The sequence below is a fragment of the Gallus gallus genome, chromosome 4 (assembly GCF_016699485.2).
Source record: "Gallus gallus isolate bGalGal1 chromosome 4, bGalGal1.mat.broiler.GRCg7b, whole genome shotgun sequence".
Taxonomy (NCBI): domain Eukaryota; kingdom Metazoa; phylum Chordata; class Aves; order Galliformes; family Phasianidae; genus Gallus; species Gallus gallus.
Window position 1 is genome coordinate 37,438,237 of NC_052535.1, and position 21,060 is coordinate 37,459,296.

Sequence of the window (21,060 nt, forward strand, 5' to 3'; positions counted from 1 at the left end):
CGAATTGTTTTAGTTTTCCAAGAAAAAAAAAAAAACCCTCTCAGGTCAGGTTAGCTTATTTAGATGGAAGTTTAAAGCATCATTTGCAGTTTTTCTTCTTTTATTTTTCGAAATGACTTTTTAAGTGCTTCCTAAAAAAATAAAAACAAACCAACAAGAAAAAAAAAAGTTGCTTGGAAACAAAACACCGAAGCTGCTTGTTGTAGCAGTAATCAAACACAATGAATTCATATTTTGCTTTCATATTTTCAAATGAAACTCACTGGAATGTTCACAAACCTATGAAACATTCACTTTTTTAATGTAAATGGCCTTTTTTTTTTTGGTGGAAAGAACACTCTGATTGATATTTCCTTGAGTAGTGGAAGCTACTAGGGACTAGTGCCTTGTCTTCTTGATATTTCTCACCTCCTGATCCGCATCAGCCTGGTTCACTGGAAATGTTTGAGCTTGAATGGAATTAGTGGAGGAACAATACTCCATTGTGGATTATATATTTATGTGTCTGTGGTAGGTTGGGTAGCATCCATCACCAAAGCCATCCCCATCACCATATACAGCACCAGAGCTGATCCCACTCGGATTATTTCCCTTTATCTCAAGAAACCTCCCTTGGCTGCCTAGTTTTTCTCAAACTAAAAAACACAGTTTGTGGTCAGTGCTGTGCTGAGCCAGCAGGAGGTGCTCCTATAGCAAGACAGTCTGCCCAGCAGAATAAATTATAGCTATGTGGCACCAAATTTCCCTGCCATTGTAATCTAAGAAGCGTTTGGCATAATAAAAAAGGAGCTTTGGTATAGCAGGGAAACTGGTTTGAGCTATCCTACTGCAGAAGCCTAAACAGTTGCAATATTTTTCTTGTTTTTAAGTTATTGTAATCAAGCACATTGCAAAAGAGAAAAAAAAATAAATGAAAATATGTTATTAGGTCCTGGTAGACTTGCAATTTCTGAATTTCTTTTACAAATGCCCATAGAGTATTCCGTCTTTATCCTCCCAAGTCACTGAGAATAACACATCAAAGAGCATGTTTGCATTTCTATAATAGATAACAGCATTGACATAAGCTTCAGGGTTCATACAAACTATAAACTGAATTACCAATCTCCTATCTCACATATTTATAAACTAAGTCAAGCCTGGAGAAAAAAAAAATCCAACTTCAGGTGAAATAATTATTCTGGAGCTTTTAAACAGTCACTTCTGAACTATAATCTGAATTCCAGTGGACACGAATTATCTTTTTGGTTTGCACCAGTCTCTGTTCATGTAGCGGAAGTCAGGCAGTAACCTGAAAGAACATCATTTCCCTTATTTCTATGAACCAGAAAGCTCACACATAAAGGGCTTGGGAGAAACTAGGCGCCTTACAACCTTGTTTTAGATGAAAGCGTCAATAAAGCCACAGGACCTTGCCTAAGAGGTCAGCGTGGCAGACTAAATCTCGTCATGAGACCACAGGTAACCAAGCAATAGGTATGCCCTGACATTGTGTTAAAATAGAAAAAAGTCAATGAAAGCAGTGTTTCTGCTCTTGCCAGGTGCCAGGCTGACTCACCTGAAGCACAGGGCTGAAAGCGTTGTTCTGGAGTGAGACGCACCTCCATGAAGGACGGTGTCTAAAGATGGGGTGAGTCAGCTGCACAGCAGCCCTCTGTGCAACTTGAAAACAAGGCCAAAAGGAAAACATCTCTAAAAAGGTTGTTGTACCATCACACGCCATTACTTGAAAAGGGAAACTGAAAACCTGAAGCCAGTATAACTTCTGGAACTTAAGTACTGGTCTGATGCATCGGCCCAAGCCATAGAGCCGAGACCTCCAGAAGGTCTTCCCTGCTGCTGTTTTGCAGGCACATAAAGAGGGGAAAGAAAAGGTGTTGGAGGAAACAACAGTGAGGTGTGTGAAGCAGGGTGTTCTTGGGTAGTCTTACAAAGAGCAGCTGAAGCCAGAGATGGATGCATCTGTTTCCAGACTTCATACAGAACCAGTAACTCCAATTTTGTATGTGAGTTTCTCAAAGGGGCAGAAGGTCCTTTGGTTCTGGAATATACAACAAAGCGGAACCATCTAGGACATGAAATATTAGGGGACCATTATTACGGTTCTGTGATGAGAAATCAGACCTCTCTTTTCAAGGCCCTTCTTTCTTCAGGGACCTCTCAAGGTCCTTAAGAAACGTATCTTGTCAGAAACAGCACTAATATTTCATCTTACGGACTTCACGCTGTATCAGCCTTGCAGAGTCTTCCCATAGTACAGATAGGAGAAACCAATTTTCTTGCACCATCCCCTGTTGCATCATGCAGACACTGGAAATCCATTCAGTCCACAATTTTTAACTAACGTGCAAATGAAACAAACTGTTTTTATGTCAGATGTAGGATGAAAAGTTTCTCTCTAACATGGCTCTCTAACATGCTCAGTAATTCACTGAGCATTTAGTAATGTAAAAAACCTTTCCTGACAGACAGAACTGATTCCAAACCAGACCAAACCAGACCTGAAGTTTTGGCGCACAGTGACAAAAACAGCCTGTAAAATGACTTTTTGTAGAACCTCTCAGCCTCATAAACATGATCGATTCACGTTCGCTCACTACCGCACCAATATGTACAAAATTGGCACTAGGATTTGGGGTCGAGTCGGCGAATGGATTCTCATGACAATGGCAGCATTCACAAGCTCTGTCAAGGCTGCATGGTTTATTTAATTCAGCAAACACTTAGCTTTGGCGGCAGAGAACAGCAAAGCAATGCAGACAGAAATATTAAGGTAGAAGTGCAGAAAAAACTTTTCTCCTGGCTAGACTCTGTCTAGATTCAAAGGGAAATGGAGGGGGTGAGGGATTTTTTTGTTGTTGTTGTTTCTGGGTTGTTTTTTTCTGAAACAGAGACCTGTTCTTGTGCTGCAAAGTGGCAGAAACACGAGGTGAGGTTCATTAAGCGATGAAGGCTCGGCAGCTGACAGATTATGGGACAGATTCAGCTCATCCTCTTTAACTTTGTTCCTCGGCACATTGGAACACTGTTTTATTTTTTGCTTTGGAAATGTTATCGAAGTGGATCAATGCATGGGAGAGTAGTATGTTCAGCTTTTGAGAACTGGAGACGGCATTGAAAAGATGTTCAAAATAGCAGTAGAAAGTACTTGCTTCTTGAATAGGTTAGTATTTAAAAAATTGGACTGTGCAAGTGAAAGATGAAAAACTGTTCCAGTAGAATGTGCAACAAACCCTTAAAATTGAAGTTTATAAACAAGAGCCCCTTTGTTCACTCGTGCTGTTTCATTTGGGATTTGGAGGCTTTTTTGTTCATTTCTGGTTCCAAATTGGCTTAAAAGAAACTAAAAATAAATCTTGCTCCAAAATCTTGCTGAAAAAATATTTTTGTTACAGCACACAAGAAAGGACATGAGCTTGATGGAGAAGATACATCTGGACACTTCCCATGTCAAATCATTTCCAAGCTTGCTAGCATCACAGGACTGGGTCAGATTTTCCTGTGCACTGAGGAAATGCCCAACATCAGCCCTAAAGTGAGGCTGATCACTAACACAGGGGTGCAGTCACTGAGCATTCCTGGTGCCTCCACGTGACATCTCGCTGACAATTGTTATATTTTGATCTCCAACTGACTTGCAGCTTTTCTGCTTGCACTGCTCCACAACCATCACTGCTGGATGGTCCTGCAGCCAGACCTTATGCAGTTGAAAGCAAGGAGTCCAGGGTATGCAATCTGCTGTGAGGCTTCTTCAGCGTTTTGGAGACATCTGCCCTGCTCTTCAGGAGAGAATCAGCAAAGCCTCCTCTCCCTCCTGCCTTACTGCAGGGAAGATATATCTGCACTGCAGTCAGCAGAGGTGGGGCACTGAGACAGGAGAGGTCAGGTGGGGTTCTGAGACAGGAGTTGGGCTTGCAAAGTTGAGTGAGCATCTCTGTGTTCTTCTAATGGTTTCATTAGGTTTAAGCACTGACTTCAACATGCCCTACAAGCTTGGAGAGCTGTCCTTACAGTCTGTGTGTGCATTAAGTGAAAGACATTAGAATACCCGCAAGATTCCTGCCAATAAAACTTTCCCAGTACATTAGCATGTCTGAACGGCCAGACTTAACTCACCATTATTAAACAGGTCAGAAACCGTCTAGGTTAGGTAGAAACATAGAATCATAGAATCGTTTGAGTTGGAAGGTATCTTTAAAGGCCAGATGGCCGCTAATCCCCTGCAGCGAACAGGGACATCTACAGCACAATCAGGTTGCTCAGAGCCATGTCCTGCCTGACCACCTCTCCTGGTAACCTGTTTTTTGTAGTAAGGATGGTTGTCATATATCCTTTCCAGGCAGTACAAGTTGCATTCATAAACGCTAACTTGTGTTCCCTTCCCTTCCCATGGAGAAGGTTGGAATCTTCCCCACAGGAAAATCACTCGCAGCTTTGCAGCTTGGCTGTGCTGTTGAAATTAAGATATCTGCTGTCCCCAAAACTCAAGCGGTATTTCACGTTGTGTTGCATTATATAGGTGAAGTGAGTGTTCTGAGCGAGTGCTCTGAGCAAGTGCACTGAGGCCCTCACTGGGCATCCCTTGCCCTCTAAACGAGCTAATAGACAATAAGCAGCACTTAAGAATTAAAATAAAACATATATATTTACTATCAGTGACTATCATCGACCCTCAGTGTTCCCACTGCTAACCCAGCACGGCTCAGTATTTGCATAATGACTAACAGATGCTGAAGTTGGTGTGTACTTCACTTTCGTATCTCACCTCCAAAGCCCTTCAGACAAGTGCTTTGCACTGCAGCACCAGCACAGGCACAAGTGGCAGCCCTTCCCTCATGTGGGAGAGCCCTCTGCTCCGCGGCCTTGTGTAGGCCTGCTTGTGGCACAACACAAGCCGAGCGAGGCAAGGATGGATTTTAAACAGCTGCTGCCAGGACTGCTAGAAGTGTGCACCTGGAAATCCTTTCATTCTCCCCTGTGCTGGAGGCCTAGAGATTAGGAATGAGCAACCGGCCTTCTTCAGGTGTTTTTTCTCTTCTTTTCTGTGGAACAACTGACATCAAGCACTTGTAGGTCTTGATCAGCACTATTGTTTTCTTTGCTGGTGTCATGCCCCAGTCCCATAAATATAAGACCAGAAGATAGTAACAGACATTGGGTCAATTTTCAGCCCATCCTGCTATTGCACATAACTTTTCAGGCAGAAGGGCCTGTGCCCACAGTCCATCTAGCACACAGAGAAAGATGCCCTAGAGGGCATTGTGAAGCCTGTGTCATGTCTGTAGTCAGGCCTAGGACTAAGCCTCTACCAAGTTGTGTTACCAGAGCTGAGCCAATTCCAGCCAGAACGAGCAAGCTTTTCCAGCCCTGGGATGGCCTAGGAGCTGTCTTCAAGGATTTTAACTCCTTTCTTTCCCTCGTCTTTCATGGGAGTCGGGCAACACATACTGCTTTTGCCCAGTGGGACCACCTAGGAGCCAACAGCTGTCTGACTTCCCCGAATCCTTTGCATAAAGCAGCTGACCTAACCATCCCCAAAAGCTGCTTTGCACGCTTCCTGTTGGTCTGCCTCCATAGGCTGCCAGAGATCATTTCCAACACACTCATAACAGCTCCTAACAGCCTGTTTCAATGTCGACGTTCAAAACCTCTTGATGTGTGAGGTTGTAGAGAACCTCAAACTACCTTAAAAACACAGCATAAAATTAAAGAATTAACTGCTTATAGCTCCCAGCAGGGAATCCAGTAATTAATATATAGCTTAATCTACGACTTCTCCAGGCTCTAGCACTCTGGCCTGCAGCCCCTTTGTTTTAATTTCTCTCACTAAAGATAGCACTCCTCTAATGCAAAATAATCTGGCGAATCCTCTGCCTGCATCAGGGCTGAACGTGGGGTTTGTTGAGGAAAAGAAGGCAGTTCAACACAACAAGGTGTTTGCTTGCATTCGAGGGAAACCACAAAAGTTTACTGAAATTCAAAGTACTACATTGAAAATGAAACCAAATCCCACTTAAAACTAATATTCCTTATTATTGAACATTGCTTTTGTTACGGTGAACGTTTCATGGATGATCTGTTAACATATAATACTGAGCCACAACCTGTCTGCATGCCAGCGTTACCTTTACAGAAATATAAATACCATGCAACATTTCTGTTCTTCCATAAAGGTTTTTGTATGAAACACTATTTAGATGCCTCATGACCAGCAAACATAAATAGATGTTATTAAAAGTGGTTGGTCTTGGCTGAGAGGGAGGTCTGAAAGACTGAATTCCTTGCGGGAGAGGCAAATAAACCAGGGAAAGTTTTATTTCACTATCAACATAGTAGTGGCATGCACACATCAGCTGGTATTAATCTTGGTTATGGCTTGAGGCTAGTGACTGATAGCATGCTATAAATTCAAATTTGGAAGGGGAAAAAAAAAAGGTGATCCTCTTGATTTGTGCATTAAAACTCATTTTAAGTTGGATAAGCTTGCAGACATCTGACTGCTACGTCACAGCAAGTGTTTGGGCCAGTTTCCACAGTTTTGGTTTTTCCACTCTGCTTTCTGCTGCGTTATCTTCCTGGTGCCAGGACAGACTTCCTGCAATTGGAGGTTTGGGGACTTTTTGAGCTGGAGGTTGTACCCGAACGGTCGTGTTTCATAGCCAAAATGAATTTGCCTAATCCTTTTCAGAATCCATTTATAACTCAGTCTTCCATAACATCCTATGGCAAGGAGCCTCATAATTTAATTACACGTTGCATGAAAAGGTACTGAAATTAGTAAAAGTTATTAAAGTCTTTTAGCCCAGGAGAGCCTTATTAGCTGGCGTCCCTCGTTTTGTTGGAAAGCCTTGCTGGGCGGGAAGGAAGGGCAATTGCTGCTGATGGAGGCTTACCCAGGCATGCGAGTTCTGCAATTACTCCTGCTTTTGGCCTGCAAAATCCTCGTTGCATTCTTCTGGTGCTCATTTAGTGAATGCTGCTGCAGCTGACTGCTACACAGCTTTTACTGAGCAATACCTCAGCCAGGCAAATTGCTGTCTGCTATGTCCCTGGGCGGCGGGAGCTGACACCTGAAAACAAAATCCACCTTCAAGCCGCTTCCTTGGCAAGAAGGAAAATGCGGTCCCCCGGCCCAGCCTCCCCGTCCAGCTGCATGCATGCTGGGGACGTGGTCAGACAGAGGTCAGAGCACTCAGAAAAACCAAGCAGGTGTCATGCACATTCGCTGCATCACTGAACCGCTTCAGCGAGCCGGGAGCAGCCTCTCACGTCCCGTGCCAGTGGTGCACAGCTGCTGCTGGGGAATTGCTGCCGATTCTCCTGCCCTCCCACCTCCTTCAAGGGGCCTTCTCTGCAGCTCCCAGATCCTGCTGGCAGCGTGGGATGGGCACGGGGAGCTCCAGTCATTAGGGAACAAGGCAGAGGCCACCAGGTGCAGTGGGTGTGCAGGAAGGGAACGGTCAGTGCATCTAAAAGAAAGTGCCGGTGCGGTCTGCTCTGCTCATTAATGATATATTTGGCAGAGTATGTTAATTGGGTGAGGTTGAATTCCGAAGAAGGCCTTGCTACAGCCAGGCCAAGGTTTTTTGCGTAAGGATGACTCCTCCACAAATCACCTTGCAGGGCCGTGACTACTAATTACGCTCTGTTCCAGCAAGCACCAATAGAAATTAACATTTTCAGCCTGAGGCTTCCAACGACGTGTGCATAAAACCATCGGTGGGAGCCCTTTTGCAGGGCCAGCTCTGTGCCATGGGGCTCTGGGGGCACCGGCAGGACACGGCCAGAGGCTTTGCATATCTACCAACGCTGCGCATCCTGGCTCTCTGAAATGGGGAAAATATCATCAGTCGTGGGCAGGTGTAACAGTCAGTTATTCAGGAGAGGAATTTCTGCCCCTAAGAAAGCAGGAAGCGTTGATGTAAATGCGCAAAACTGCTACTCTGCAATTAAAAGGCTTTCCTTTGGCCAGCATCTCTTCTAAGCGCAGTATCCAACAGAACTACTGAAGTTCTGGTTTCCACAGGCCCCAAGGGATGCGGTGCTCCCTTTGAACATCCCAGAGCAGAAATCCCTGCTGGGGGCACTGAGCAGCCATGCCCCCGTCCACCTATCCATGCAGCATGGGGCACAGGCTCTGCTCCCAGCCCCACCACCCCTTTCATCCATCCGCACACTGTGCATTACCTGATGAGTCATCGGAAATCATCCCACCACCACACACACTCGATGAGGCAAGGGCTCATTAGCAAGCTACTTTGTGTCATCGCTTCTTTCCATACACCCTGCGTTTCCCCTGCATTTTAGGACGCTTTAGGAAAGCAACCCCTAAACTGTTGACCCTTTAATCTCAAAATAAGATAATCGAACATGTTTGCGAGAGCTGCGCTAGCGATGCCTTCAACTAAACATAAGTTCTTACAGCAAAAACACACCGGTGGGATGTGCCCATTCAAATCTCACAAAGCCCCCATTGGAGCACGGGAAAGAAAACCTCATTCCTTAAACATGGTAATTCTGGGTTGTTGTAGTAGGCGTACAACACTGGGTAAGAACATTAATGGCATCCCAGAACTGGAAAGCTGGATGTGTAAATTAAAAAGCAAAAATCCTAATATCCTAATACCTATTACATGCAACCTCTTTCCAAGTAGCTCTAAATGAGGAATGCTCTCTGATAGAGCTGCAAGAAACCACACCGGGATGCCCTCTGTTAGCATTACAAACCGGTCCACCTTTCAGCAACAACCAGCATCACCGAGCTTCCCAGTCCAGCAGAGCTTGCTTCCTATCTGTCTTCTACTGCACTCAAAGCACCTATCTGTGGCACAAATAATGCTGTGGAACAGAGAGAACAGCATCCCAGACCTTCGCCTTCCCAATCCCGGTTTGGGACCACCTGCCTGATACGGCACAGGAGCCAGGGTGCTTTGCTCAGCCCCCCAACCACCCACGCTCCTCCTTTATTCCCGGCAGGAGGCATACGGGAGGTCAGCCAATGGATTTCCATTTCCACTCGAGGCTGTTCAGTCGCATCACCTTGCAAAGGGGCTACGGGAGAAGCAGAACACCCCCCCTCAACGCCCCGAGGCCGCAGGGGCCGCGCTCCGCTGGGGCCGGGCCGAGGGCGGCCGCGCTAGGACGCGCCGTCGGGCGGAGCCGCTCGGCTGCGCGGCGCTTTGAAACAAAAGGGTGGGCTTTTTCTTTCCTATTTTTCTTTTTTTCTCTCTCTCCCTTTTTTTTTTTTTTTTTTCCCATTTCTTTTAATTTCCTCTGGAGAAGAACTCCAACTGCCTTTACAAAACGAGAAATTTTATTTTATTTTATTTTATTTTATTTTATTTCATTTCATTTCATTTCATTTCATTTCATTTCATTTCATTTCATTTCATTTCATTTTTTCCTCTCGGAGAAAACCCGCTCCATCCCTCCTCTCCCTCCCCACCACGCGCGCTGCTTTCCCCCGTGGCTCCGGGCCGGCACGCGTCCAGGCGGCAGGATTTTTTTGGGTCTTATTTTTATTACGACGACGGCGATGATTTCCCCCTATTTCCATGCACATTTCGGCTTCGGCTCCCCAAACTCTTTGATCTCCCCCGCTGTCTCCTTACCCGGAAGAAAACCCGGGGCCGGCTCAGCTGGGAGCTCGGCGCACACGTGGGCGCCCTGGCGCGCCTCCATGCTCCTGCCAAATTTAGGCGCACAAAGGGCCCGGGGGGGCCGACGGGGGGGGGATGAAAGGGGCCGCCGGCGGGACATCAAAGCGCCGCCGCCCCGCCCCGCTCCCGCCCTCCCCTATATAGGGGGCGCCGCTCCGCACGCAACCGGGGGGGGGTTTGTGAGTGGGGATTGACGGCTGCGTTCTGACTCCCCTCCTTCCCCGGCGGTGGGGCTGGGGTAGAGCGGGGTCGGCCGTCGGGGCCGCAAAATAAAATAATCGTAAAATAATCATCACAAAAGTACTAATGATGAAACATCCCAACTGCTGAAACGGCCAAACGAAGCTAAAAAGGCGCGCGAGAATGGAAAAGAAAAAAATAAAAGAAAGCAACCAAAACCCCACGACATTCTGCTATAACGCAATTCTGGGTGCGTAGAAAAACCAGGATGCCCAAAGCCCGCAGATGGGCAGAAGGACCGGGGAGGTCTCGCAGCGCTGTCCCGGCGCAGCGCCAGCGGAGCGCCGTGCGGTGCCCCTCCGTGCCCGTCTTTCTGTTCCCACTTTCCCCTTTCCTCGTCCGTTTCATTCGATCCTCTCTCGTCCGAGTCCCTCCCGCCGTGCCCCGCTACCTGCTCCCGTCCTCGGCCCCATCCCTTACGGAGCCGTCGGGGGGAAGCGGTGCGGAGGCCCCGCGGCCAACGGGACGCTCGGCCTCACGTCGCTCCGGGGCGGGCAGAGCACGGACGAGGCACGGGAAGGGCCCGGGGAGCCCCGGCGACGGGGCCGGGATGGCGAGGAGCGGTGGTCCGGAGGATGCCCCGCACCGAACGCAACGAGCGGCGTCGCTCCGATGTTTCCCGAGCGAGCGCGTCGGATGCTTTTGTTTGGATTTTGCCTTTAATTTTTTTGGTTATCGACAAAATCTTTCGAACGCGTGTTCGCTCCCAACGGGGAGGAGAGGGGCACCGCTCCCGCAGCGCTCCCGGCCCCGCAACGCTCCCGGCCCCGCACGAGCGTACCCACGCGGCGGCCGCCTCGGCAAACTTTCCCGGGGCCCGGCCCGGCCCCTTCCCTGCCGCCCCCCCTCCTCCCCGATGTCACTCACGGCGGCGGCGCCTTTCATCTCCGCCGCCCCCGCCCCGCCCCGACGGCTGGGGCGGGCGGGGTTCGGTTCGCCCCGCGCAGCCCCGCGGCCTCTCTACGCCGTTCCCCCCGCGGCGGGCGCCGAGCGCGGAGGCAGCAACTTGGCGAGGACTTCGCGGGGTTTTTTCGTTTTATTTATTTATTTTCTCCCCCCCTTCTTCTCTCCTCCTCCTCCTCTCTCGCCTCCTCCCTCGCCTCCTCCCCCGCCGCTCCTCCCGCTCCCTTCCCGCGGCGGGCCGGCGGCCGCAGCAGACGCCGCGCTGCCGCGAGGATGCCGCAGCTGCCGGGGGCCGGGGGCGGCGGGGGGGACCCGGAGCTCTGCGCCACCGACGAGATGATCCCCTTCAAGGACGAAGGGGACCCCCAGAAGGAGAAGATCTTCGCCGAGATCAGCCACCCCGAGGAAGAGGGCGACCTGGCCGACATCAAGTCCTCGCTGGTCAACGAGTCCGAGATCGCGCCCGGCTCCGGCGGGCACGAGGTGAGGGGCCGGGGGCGGCGGGGAGCGGGGAGGGGCGGCCGAGCCCCGCGGTGGCGGCCGAGACCCGGCAAAGGGCCCCTCGGCCCGGCCGGGCTCGGAGCGGCGCGGGTCCCGTGGGGCGGGCGGCGGCCCCGGCGCTGCCCCACACCCCCACGGGCCGGGGGCTCTTGGAGGGGTTCGCATTGAACTGTCGGGAGGAAATTCCCGACGCTAAAACAACTTCGGGGCGAGCCGCTTGTCGGTGTTCCTGCCTTTTTTCCGTTGGTTTTTTTTTTATATTTTTTTCTTCCCCCCTCTCCCACCCCCCCCCCCCCCCCCGTACCCCCTCAATAACGAGGGCAACCTGATTTTCCTTTTGCATTTTGGTACCCATTGGGCGTTTCGGCCGCCGGAGCTCGGCGCGTTCCCTCACGCCGCCCCTCGGGCTGCGCTCTGCCCGGAGGAACCGAGCGGTGCTGCCCCGCGCCGTCACTGTCCCGTCTTCTGAGGCGGACGGGCACAGCGAAGCACCGCACAGTGACTTCTCTTTTCCTTCCTCCTCTCCGGTGCCGGATTCCCCGCGGCCAGGTTTCCAGGCAGACTCCAGCGCAGGATTCCTACCATGACAAGGGCAGGGAGCACCCCGAGGAAGGTGAGAACCGCGTGTCCCGCGTGCTGCTCCCACCTTCGGGCTGCAGTCGGTGTGTGAATTCAGAGTCTGTTGGGGACGGGGGAGCGTTGGGGGGGGGTGGAGGTGGATGCGCCGCGCCTTTATCTCCGGTGACCAAATGGTTGTCGAAAGAAAGACCGATAAGGAGGCCACATGGATCCTCGCTGAAGAAATCACTGTTTTTAGGGTGTTGATTTAACGCAGCGCGGCCGGCTGTGTTGGGGAGCGGTGTGATTTCCCCCCTAGCGCGTGGTGCCCCTTCAGCCCCTACGCCTCCATCCGAGCAGCCCTCCCGCTCTCTGTAACGCACTGGCGGTTTGTTCTGGCCGAGGAAATAACAAAGTTTGTGGAATATCGCTTAGGGAGCCGGGCACGTGTACAAAGAACGAGCACTGTGAAGGACAAAGGCTGTGCTTAACGTGCAGTGGTTCTGATCAGGGGCTGAAACGGGTCGTCACCTCCATGGGAGTGGGACGCAGCTCAGCCCCAGTGCCTGCCGGGACCCTGTGGTTCCTCACAGAACTGGGTGCTGCACAGCCTAACAGCTGCAATGCCTGTGCTCGTGGCCATGAGGGAAGATCAGCTCTGTGCAGCTCTTTTTCCCCTGGCATCCTCTGAAAAACTCACCCGCAGGCGGTCTCGCTGCCCAAACCCATCCCTTCGCAGGACCCGGAGCTAAGCTATTTCCACACAAAATCACCTCCCCCCCTGCATTCCCCCTCCCCAAGGCCGTTCGGCAGCCCTGGCCCTGGGTCTGCCCCGTGCCAGCTCTGCCCTCTCTCCCCAGTTAGGAGAGGAGGGGATGATCGCCCCTTGTTCTCGCTGTCTTCTCCCTCTCCTCCTAGCAGTGATGTGGGGAAGCCGTGCTGGCAGTGCTTCCCAGCCCAACATCCTGGAGGGACGTGTGACGCGGGGGAAAAACTGCTGCTTGAGAAACGCGATGTCAGTGCTGGTGTTTCTGCCTACTCTGGCGGGGACTGGCAAAATAAATGAGTTGCTCTGAGGGAATGTCGCGTTGGCCCCTCACAAAGTGCACCGACTCCTTTAAGAATTAACTCTTCTTCTTCAAAAAAATGCGGTTACAAATTGCCGGGACTGCTTTCTGCCAGAAATAATTGCCATAAGCAAGGGAATGTTCTGAGGCAGAACGTTTCCGTGAACGCACAGTACCTGTTTAAGTGCTCTGAGGTGCACGAGTGGGGAATAACACCGTCGTTGTCTCTTCTTCCTTAGGAAAGCATCCCGACGGCGGCTTGTACAGCAAGGGACCATCGTACTCTGGTTACTCGGGGTATATCATGATGCCAAATATGAACAACGACCCGTACATGCCTAACGGATCTCTGTCGCCACCCATCCCCAGAACAGTGAGTTCTCTCCCTGAAGACTTTTCGGGGTCCCTCCGTCGGTCCCGCAGCGTGTGGCCGCGCCGTGCATTCGGGCTCTGGCAGCGTCGGTCGCGGTCCAGGTGGAGGAGCCGAACCCCGTGACGAACCGCAGCGCTCGGAGCGGGGCCGGGGGGAGCCCTGCTTTGCACTGCGGGATAATGTGCGGTGGGGCGATGTAAATGCCGTCTTTGTAGTCGTGAGGACAGATGTGAATTTTCTGGCGTTAACTCTTTGTTTGTTGAGGAGTCTCGAGGGCTGCAGCGGGGCTGCTCGGGCTGCCTGTCAGCGAGATGAAAAGGCTCGCTCCGCTTTTTGCCGCCAGATACGGTATCGCCGGCTGCTGATTGACGTTGATTCCCACCATCGGTTGCTCCATGCGAAAAGGCTTTGTGCATCGGGGAGCAGCGCTCGGGATCAGCTCCCTCCCCACGGCACGCGGCGTCTCGCTGGGGATCGGGGCGGCCTCCGATAGCTCCAGGACGGTCCCTCTGCTCGCGGTGCTGTAGGTGCCTTTGCAGATGGATCTTAACACACTTTCATTTTTGGATAGGAAACAGCTTTAGGGATGGATCTTAGTGTCTTTGTAGTTTTGGGTAGTAAATTCCACTGAGTATGCGTAGAGGGTGATGGGAAGACAATATTGTAACGGTGATGGTTATATTGTCTACCCATCAATATAATGCATTGTGGAAGTTATATTAGAATGGAGCAGGAAACAAAAAATTACAATTTTTTTCCCATCCCTGCACCAGCCCTTGGAAGGGCAGGGAGTGTGCCTTATCCTTGCCAGAATGGTGCCATTAGTCAACCTAACTAATGGTGAGTGGGCAATGGGGAAGGGCAGTATTCCCCCATGGCTCACTCCAGAGGCGGGTGCTGCATGCATGTGACTTCAGCCGAGGCGTGATCACAGACCCCACCCATTGCACGTACCCAGCGCTGGAGTTGTAGTGTCATGGATGTGTCTTCAGTCACAGTCTTCTGTACACCTAGGAGCTAATATGGGGCGACCTGTCGGAGAAGAGGCTGCCGCTTTCATTTTTGCATGGTTTAGAACCGAAATGTCATTCTTCTTCTTGCGGTGCTGTGCCTCCTCTTCTCCAACTTAATTCTGGCCCAGAAAAAAAGTGTTAATACGAACAGCTTACTGTGGGCCTCAGGTAGCAGGGAGTACAGGGCTCCAGAAGGCAGACCAGATCTCTGCAGCTTCAGGCACCAAAAGTTTTTCCAGATCCTCATGGTGCTGTGTGGCTGCAGGCACTGAAGCCCCACTCCTCCGCGTGCTTCACTTCTGCTGATGGGTACGGAAAGCTCCTTGATGAGGAATAACCCACACAGAAGCATTTTACTGCCACTGTAATATTTCTGAAGTCCTGTTAGAGGCACGCACCTTCTTTTTGTTTGTTTAAGCCGTAGAACAGTCTGTGTCTCTCAGACATGTGCAGGAGCATGCTCCGCTGGGGCTATGAAGGTTTTGCATCTCAAGTGCATCGAATTGCCGTTCCTACCCTGCTGTCGGTCTGGGTCCCATCTCGCTGGCCCTGACACAGCTGCTTTGCATGCTGTCCCCATCCCACAGCCGGGGATTAGCATCCCTGTCACTCCGGCCCTTCCGAGGCATTGGATTCACTTAAGAAAATTGCATTCAGAATAACTTAATCTAGAAAGCCAACGGCTTCTATTTTGAGACTTGGATCTTGTGGATGTGTTTATTTAGCTTGGGTTTCCCACTTCAAAGGAATCTGTCCTCTCAGCAAGAAAGTGATTGAGCACTTAAATAAAAACGTATTCATTCAATCTTTGGGGCTGAACGAAAAGTACAGTAGGGAGCTAATGCGCGTGCCAGCTTTGCTGATCGGCCAGGGATCGTCCCCGCAAAGGGGAAGAAACGTGGTCAGAGCTGCTCCAGAGGAGTCTGTTCCTGCTGTCTGCTGTGGGGAGTTGGGTCCTCAGTGTCTTGGTCTGTCATCTTCACAGGTACCCAACCACTCATGCAGAAGTGCATGATGATGGAGCTGGAGGGTATCCTCGTTGTTCATCTGTTGCCTCTGTGTGGCTGTGGTATAGGTGAGGTTGGAGCAGGAGGAGCTTGGTCAGCAGGCAGTGCAGGTGTGAAGTGACAAGGCTGTGATGAGATCTTTGTCAGACGGGCAGTGGGACTGGAGCAGTGGGCACGCAGTGGTCACCAGCAGCTGATGTTGGTGCCTCTGGGGTGGAGAGCATTGCGCTCTTCAGTAAGGTGTCCTGTGGAATGTGCTTCTGGTTCACGCTCATGGGGCACCATCTGCTTGGGAGCAGCTCACTTTCTTGGTAACTGGTCACCGAGCTGTGCCTTGAGACTCTATTTCTACTATTTTATGCTTCTTTCTGTATTTCAGAACTGCCTCCGAGATTTTTGTGACCGCGTCTCTCCACAGTTTTAGCTTATCTTCGTGTCTCAATCTTTCTTTGAATCATAGGATCATTAAAGTTGGAAAAGACCACTAAGATAATCCAGTTCAACCATCAACCTGTCCCCACCGTTCTCACTGAGCCACGTCACTCAGTGTGGACATCTTTTATTTAACCTTCTTTTCCTCTCAAAGCCAAAATAGAGCAGCACACCAACCATTGTGAAGGATAGTGTCCAAATCTTGCATAAACCCACCATAAAAAAAAAAAAGAAAGCAATTTGGAGCACAGAATTAGAGGCGTCAGTGTTTTTCAAATGAACACCATGCTTGGGGATAATTTCTTTCCCCTGGAGTTGTGCTAAAATGCAGATAAATGCGCCCAGTGGTGCAGATGTGTTTGGGTGGTGCACTGCTATCCACTCACCAGGTGCTTAGTGCCTGCAAAGTCTGGCTGCGGGATGCCCTGTCCCACAGCACATCAGGTCAGACGATGCTCAGGCTCAGCGTGGATGGGAAGGGCGGCTTCCCTGCCCTGCGAAGGGAAGCTTTAGGTTTTGCTGCTCTGTGACACTGTAACACTGAGTTACATCAGTGGCGTTCCCTGCTGTGTGCCACTGGCATTTAACCTGACAAGTGAGTTGGAATGGAGCATGTTGGGTTTGGAAAAACTGTTACCCAAATCCCACTCTCTCCCACACACGTTATTCAGTATCTTTGATACCCATGGAATAGGGAGAAGAGGAAGCTGTCATGGATTTAACGAGAAAAAAATGAAAGAAACGCAAAAAAGCTTAGCTCTTAAGTTTGTGGTTTTGTTGTGATTTCTTTTCCCCTCTGTGTTATTTTGAGAATATTTCTAAGCTAAAGGCATCGAGACCCTGCTTGAGATGTAAATCTCCATGAGGAAAACTCAGAATAGGAGAGCTGCAGAAAAATGCCAATTTGTTAGGCAGCTCCCCCGCCAGTCTGACAGCGTGCTTTAGACTGGCAGCAGCCTATGCTCCTTATCAGAGTGACCTGTGGCAGATGGCGTCATACTTTGGAGTGAAGAATATGAAGGCACTCTGGGAGAGGTGGTCAGCTTGATCTGGCTGTAGGTGGCCCTGTTCATGGCAGGGGAGTTGGCGTAGATGACGCTTAAGGGCCCCTTCCGACTTAAACAACTCTATGATTCTATGAAAATGCTGTCTGATTCAGAAGCTTGTTAATGAAAGGATCTCCCAAAGCAGCCTGTACAAAAAGCGTTTCCTCTTACTCTGAAACCTGTAATTTTTTCTTTGTTTTGTTTTGTTTGTTTCTAGGGGTGTGTGTAAACGAGCATTTTGCAGACTAATTGGGCAGAATCAGAAGTATCATTGCATCAGGAAATCTGGCTTAGACAAAGCTGGTTTGGTGACTCCTGTGTTTGGGTTTTTGAGGGGAGTGGGGTTACAGAGGGGTTTTGTGGAGCTTCTCCTCCAGGTCCAGCTGTGTGGCTGCGGGTAAATACGTCTTGTTTGGCAAACGGTTGTGTTCAATGTCCAAAACACCCCATTTTGCTTAAAGAGCTTTTCTGCCTGATGTCTGCTGGACAAAGTGTTTTCCAGGGTCAGACTCGCATTCTTGCTCTGGAGGCAACGATTTCCAGCCACGGAGCCCTTAACACACAGGTTCTGTGGGCTGGCTTTGAGCTGTCCCATGTCACCTGCGCCTTGCCTCCGTGTCACTGCTGGGTGGCTTCACACCGCAGGGCTGGGCTGCTTGAGGCTGGGATGTGAGCCTGGGGGGCAGTGCAAGTTGTTAGGCTGCAGCTGGGCTGAGGGTGGAGCAAAAGTATGTGCCTGTGCAATTAAGCATGAAATAGGTAAGTTCTGTAGATAATTACCCGGCGCTGAGTTGAGCTTGAGGACATGACCCGTGGGAATGGCTGTGGGCTGGTGGCTGTGGGCAGATGCAGGGGAGATGTCCCCCTACTGCCCCCAGCATCAAATAGGGCCACAAGCCGAGAGGACTTGTCTGCCTGATGAGAGATGTTCAGGAGGTGATGGCAGAGGTGGGAGCAAAATCCACGGCTGCTGAGCATCCTTCAGGAACCCATCTGGATGACAGCTCCTCTCTAAAGATATACTTTTGTAGTGGTGCTTCTTTGTCTTGTTTTGCTTTCATGAAAACAAGCCAGAAGTCTGAGAAAGTAAAAACTGGAATCTATATGGAGCAGAGACTAAGAGAAGTTCTCAGCACCTCTATCTGATTAAAAGCAGTGCTGATAATAAGAAAGCTCCTGGCAGTGCTGGGTTGGCTGTTTTGTACACTGCCTTTCCATGAAGGACCAGGGAATTCTGATGAAGTTTTTAAGAAAAAGCAGGGAGGGACTTTAAAACAAATGTGTGTAAAAACTTTGTATCAAAACGCACATTTCAGTCTTTTTCCTTTCTCCTTCCCTGCCACCCCAGCAGCACCAGCATCTTCCCCCTTTTCTGTGTCTCATCTTTATTGCCATGCAGGGACGCAGGCTGCTTGCCCCCAGCATTGTGATGTGCACTCTTACTTCTTTCTTAGTCCCTCTATTAGAAATCCAGCACAAATGGGACCAGATAATGAGCACGGTGCACTCCCTCCCCTGGGAAGCTGCTGTCCATCCTGTGCTCCTCCAGCTTCTGAGCTCCTTCAGCATCCAGGAAAATAAGCAGCAATTATAGTGAAAAGTACTTTTTCATCCCAGTAATGGCTTGATGCTGAAAGGCAGGGTTGCAGCATCACGGACCTGACATCTGATGCTGTTTCAGGAACCTCTGCAATGCTATGTGGATTGCCCACTGGCTTCTGGGGTCTGGTGTTTGTGTGCCCATGCCTGGGGCTCCTGATGGGATGGATGGACAGAGAGGCAGAGGAGGAACGGGATGTCCTAGCAGAATGGCAGCTGGCAGCTCTGGCACCCCGTGCTCCCCCTCGATGATTCTTTGTGGGCATTCTCCTGTCCTCAGAGCAGGCACTGGAACCACAGAGGAACGATCTCTCAGGGTGTGCAGAGGGAGGAGTAAATTTTCTGGGGATGGAGAAAGAGTAGAGGGGCAGAAAAAAAAAAAAGCAATGAACACACATTGGATTAACATAGGAAAGGCTTCTTTCTTAATGCTGTTCAAAATTGAGCTTTTGCGTTGTGGTAAAGAGTTGGGTTGCTACATTTGGCATCACTTTCAGCCTCAGTGTGGCTGTGTGTGTGCTGAGGAACAGCCAAAGTATCCCTGAGACAGTACCAACGATCCCAGTAGTAACAAGGATGTTGGCGTGGTGTCCGCAGGGAAGGAGGGCAGGTCCCATGCTGCTGTCTCTGAAACGGGGCTGTAATGACTGCAGGGAAAAAAGGAGCTCTGGAACGGCAGAAGGCAAACGATGCAGCTAAGAGGAAATTATTTTTATTGCTAATACACGAGTGCTCATAACGTCTAATTCTTTACAGCTTATAACGTTTAATTCTTTACAGCTTATGCTTTATTTACGCATTCTTCGCTCCTCACCACTCCGCACGCCGTAGTGGCAGTGAGCGTATTTCAAAACTACTGTTCTCAAAAGACTCAATTCAGTGGCTTCAGAATGAATAGAAGTGTTTGTTGAAGTGGCAGCGGTGCTCCGGACAGGAGCAGCTCAGCTGTGCGGCATCCCTGGCTCTGCCTCCCGTCCTCCCCGTCCCCTTTCCTTCCCACCAGTTCATTTTAAGGCTTCCCTGGAAATGTGTTCCCGGGACAGTGTGGGCGTGTGTTCAATCAAAGCTCGGGGCCACCTTTCTAGCTGGAGATTTTTGCCTTTGCGCTCACCCATGGGGGCAGGGGAGGAGGGGATGGAGGGCAGGAGCATCCGACACCCCCCGAAAATAGCTCTGTGGCGATCTTTAAGGCAGCGTTATGGCTGTTGTGTGGCTGGAGCAGGGGAAATCTAAGAAGGAGCTCTACGGTGCTTTATACTTCCAGATCACTGGTTATCTTCCCAGATAACTGATGGGGATTTAATGCTCGTTCGCCACGTGTTGTGCCTGGTTTAGGCTAAGCGAACTGCTGTCAGTTTACTACAAGGAGCTGCAGAGGGAAGCAGCACCCAGGGCATCTGTAGCATTTTGCCTTGCATCAGGTGCTAGAAGTCACTAAATGCACCATGAGTCACAATATTTTTTCCCGATTTGACTCGCTTACCCAATCATATTTTTACTTCAGCCTTTAGGCTTGAAAAAACATGTGCATAATCAGTTCATTTTGTGTGGTCTAGGCTATAAAAATGCCCCCTCTGTTCTTTCCATATGAAAAACATGTTTTTAATTTTGGGGAACTTATATAATTTTCTGTGCTTTCTTTTGTATTTCAGATTGAAAACAAATGCTGCCTTCCCCTAACTTTGCATGTTCCAATTACGGAGTTGTGAAAATAAGTCATCCCTCAGCTTTTGTTACTTTAAAACAGCTATCGGTGATGTCAGAGTCAATACTAAAAGCATTAAGAATGCTGGCAGAATGTAATGCAGCTGCAATCCAACATGATGTTGGAAATGGGGTTGAGAGCATAAAGGCTTTCCATATTCCCAGGGCGCACAACTGCTCGCGGCCTTGGCTTTGATCTCTTCAAAGGCTGCTGCCTCCTCCTCGATGGAGAGACTTGGCTGCCACTCGCTCGCATTGAAAAAAGGCAGAGGTCTCTATTCAGGCAGAAATCAATCACTGTGCAGGAACAATTATGTGTAATTCAACCATCATGAAAACAGGACGAGATTATGGGTTTGTTACCTGAGTGACTGCGTGGAGATGGGGAGCAGCGGACACCGGCGTCCCGCTGGCACGCCGCATCTCGGTGACAATTAGGGACGTGCGAGCGGTGTGGCGGGCGGGGGTGGCGGGATGACAAATGCTGGTCACGCCGTCCAGCAGAGCAGAAAATGAGGTTACAATTGGGAGATAATGTTTGCATATGTAACCATATTTCAGCAAGCTGGGCAACTTCAGGGAGCGGAGGAGATGGGCTATCGTAAACAACACCGCTGCGCGCGGCGAGCTTTCTGCGACCTCTGCGTGAGAAACCCGGGCACCACGTCCTAATGAGCTGCCTGCTGGACACAGCCTGAGGGCAAGAATTTCCTAAAAGAAGGCAGCTCCAGCCCCGAGGGCAAAGGGAGCGCATGGGAGCGGGTTAGCGCGGGTGCGCAGTCCCCTCCCTCTGCCTTCCCTCATCGGAGGGGATTTGTTTCGCCTTGCGGCAGCGCATCCCCAAGCAGAGCATTCTTGGATTTGCATGGCAACGTTTTGGCGGTAGTAGGCTGCCGGGGGTGTGACATGATGGTCAAAATATCTTCTGATTTATAATGGCCTCCTTTAATTAGGAACT

The 21,060-nt window shown here is 50.1% G+C and overlaps 1 protein-coding gene across 5 annotated transcripts in view; it reads left to right on the forward strand.

Annotated features, from left to right (window-relative positions):
- Positions 1-11,054: 11,054 nt before the first annotated feature.
- LEF1 (lymphoid enhancer binding factor 1) overlaps positions 11,055-21,060 on the forward strand; it is a 54,687-nt gene continuing 44,681 nt past the window's right edge. For all 5 annotated transcript variants that reach the window (NM_001398056.1, NM_001398055.1, NM_205013.3 and 2 more), the window contains exons 1-3: positions 11,055-11,285; positions 11,853-11,916; positions 13,168-13,301. In NM_001398056.1, the coding sequence (NP_001384985.1) occupies positions 11,076-11,285; positions 11,853-11,916; positions 13,168-13,301 (408 nt within the window). In that variant the 5' untranslated portion in view covers positions 11,055-11,075. The remainder of the gene's footprint in view (positions 11,286-11,852; positions 11,917-13,167; positions 13,302-21,060) is intronic.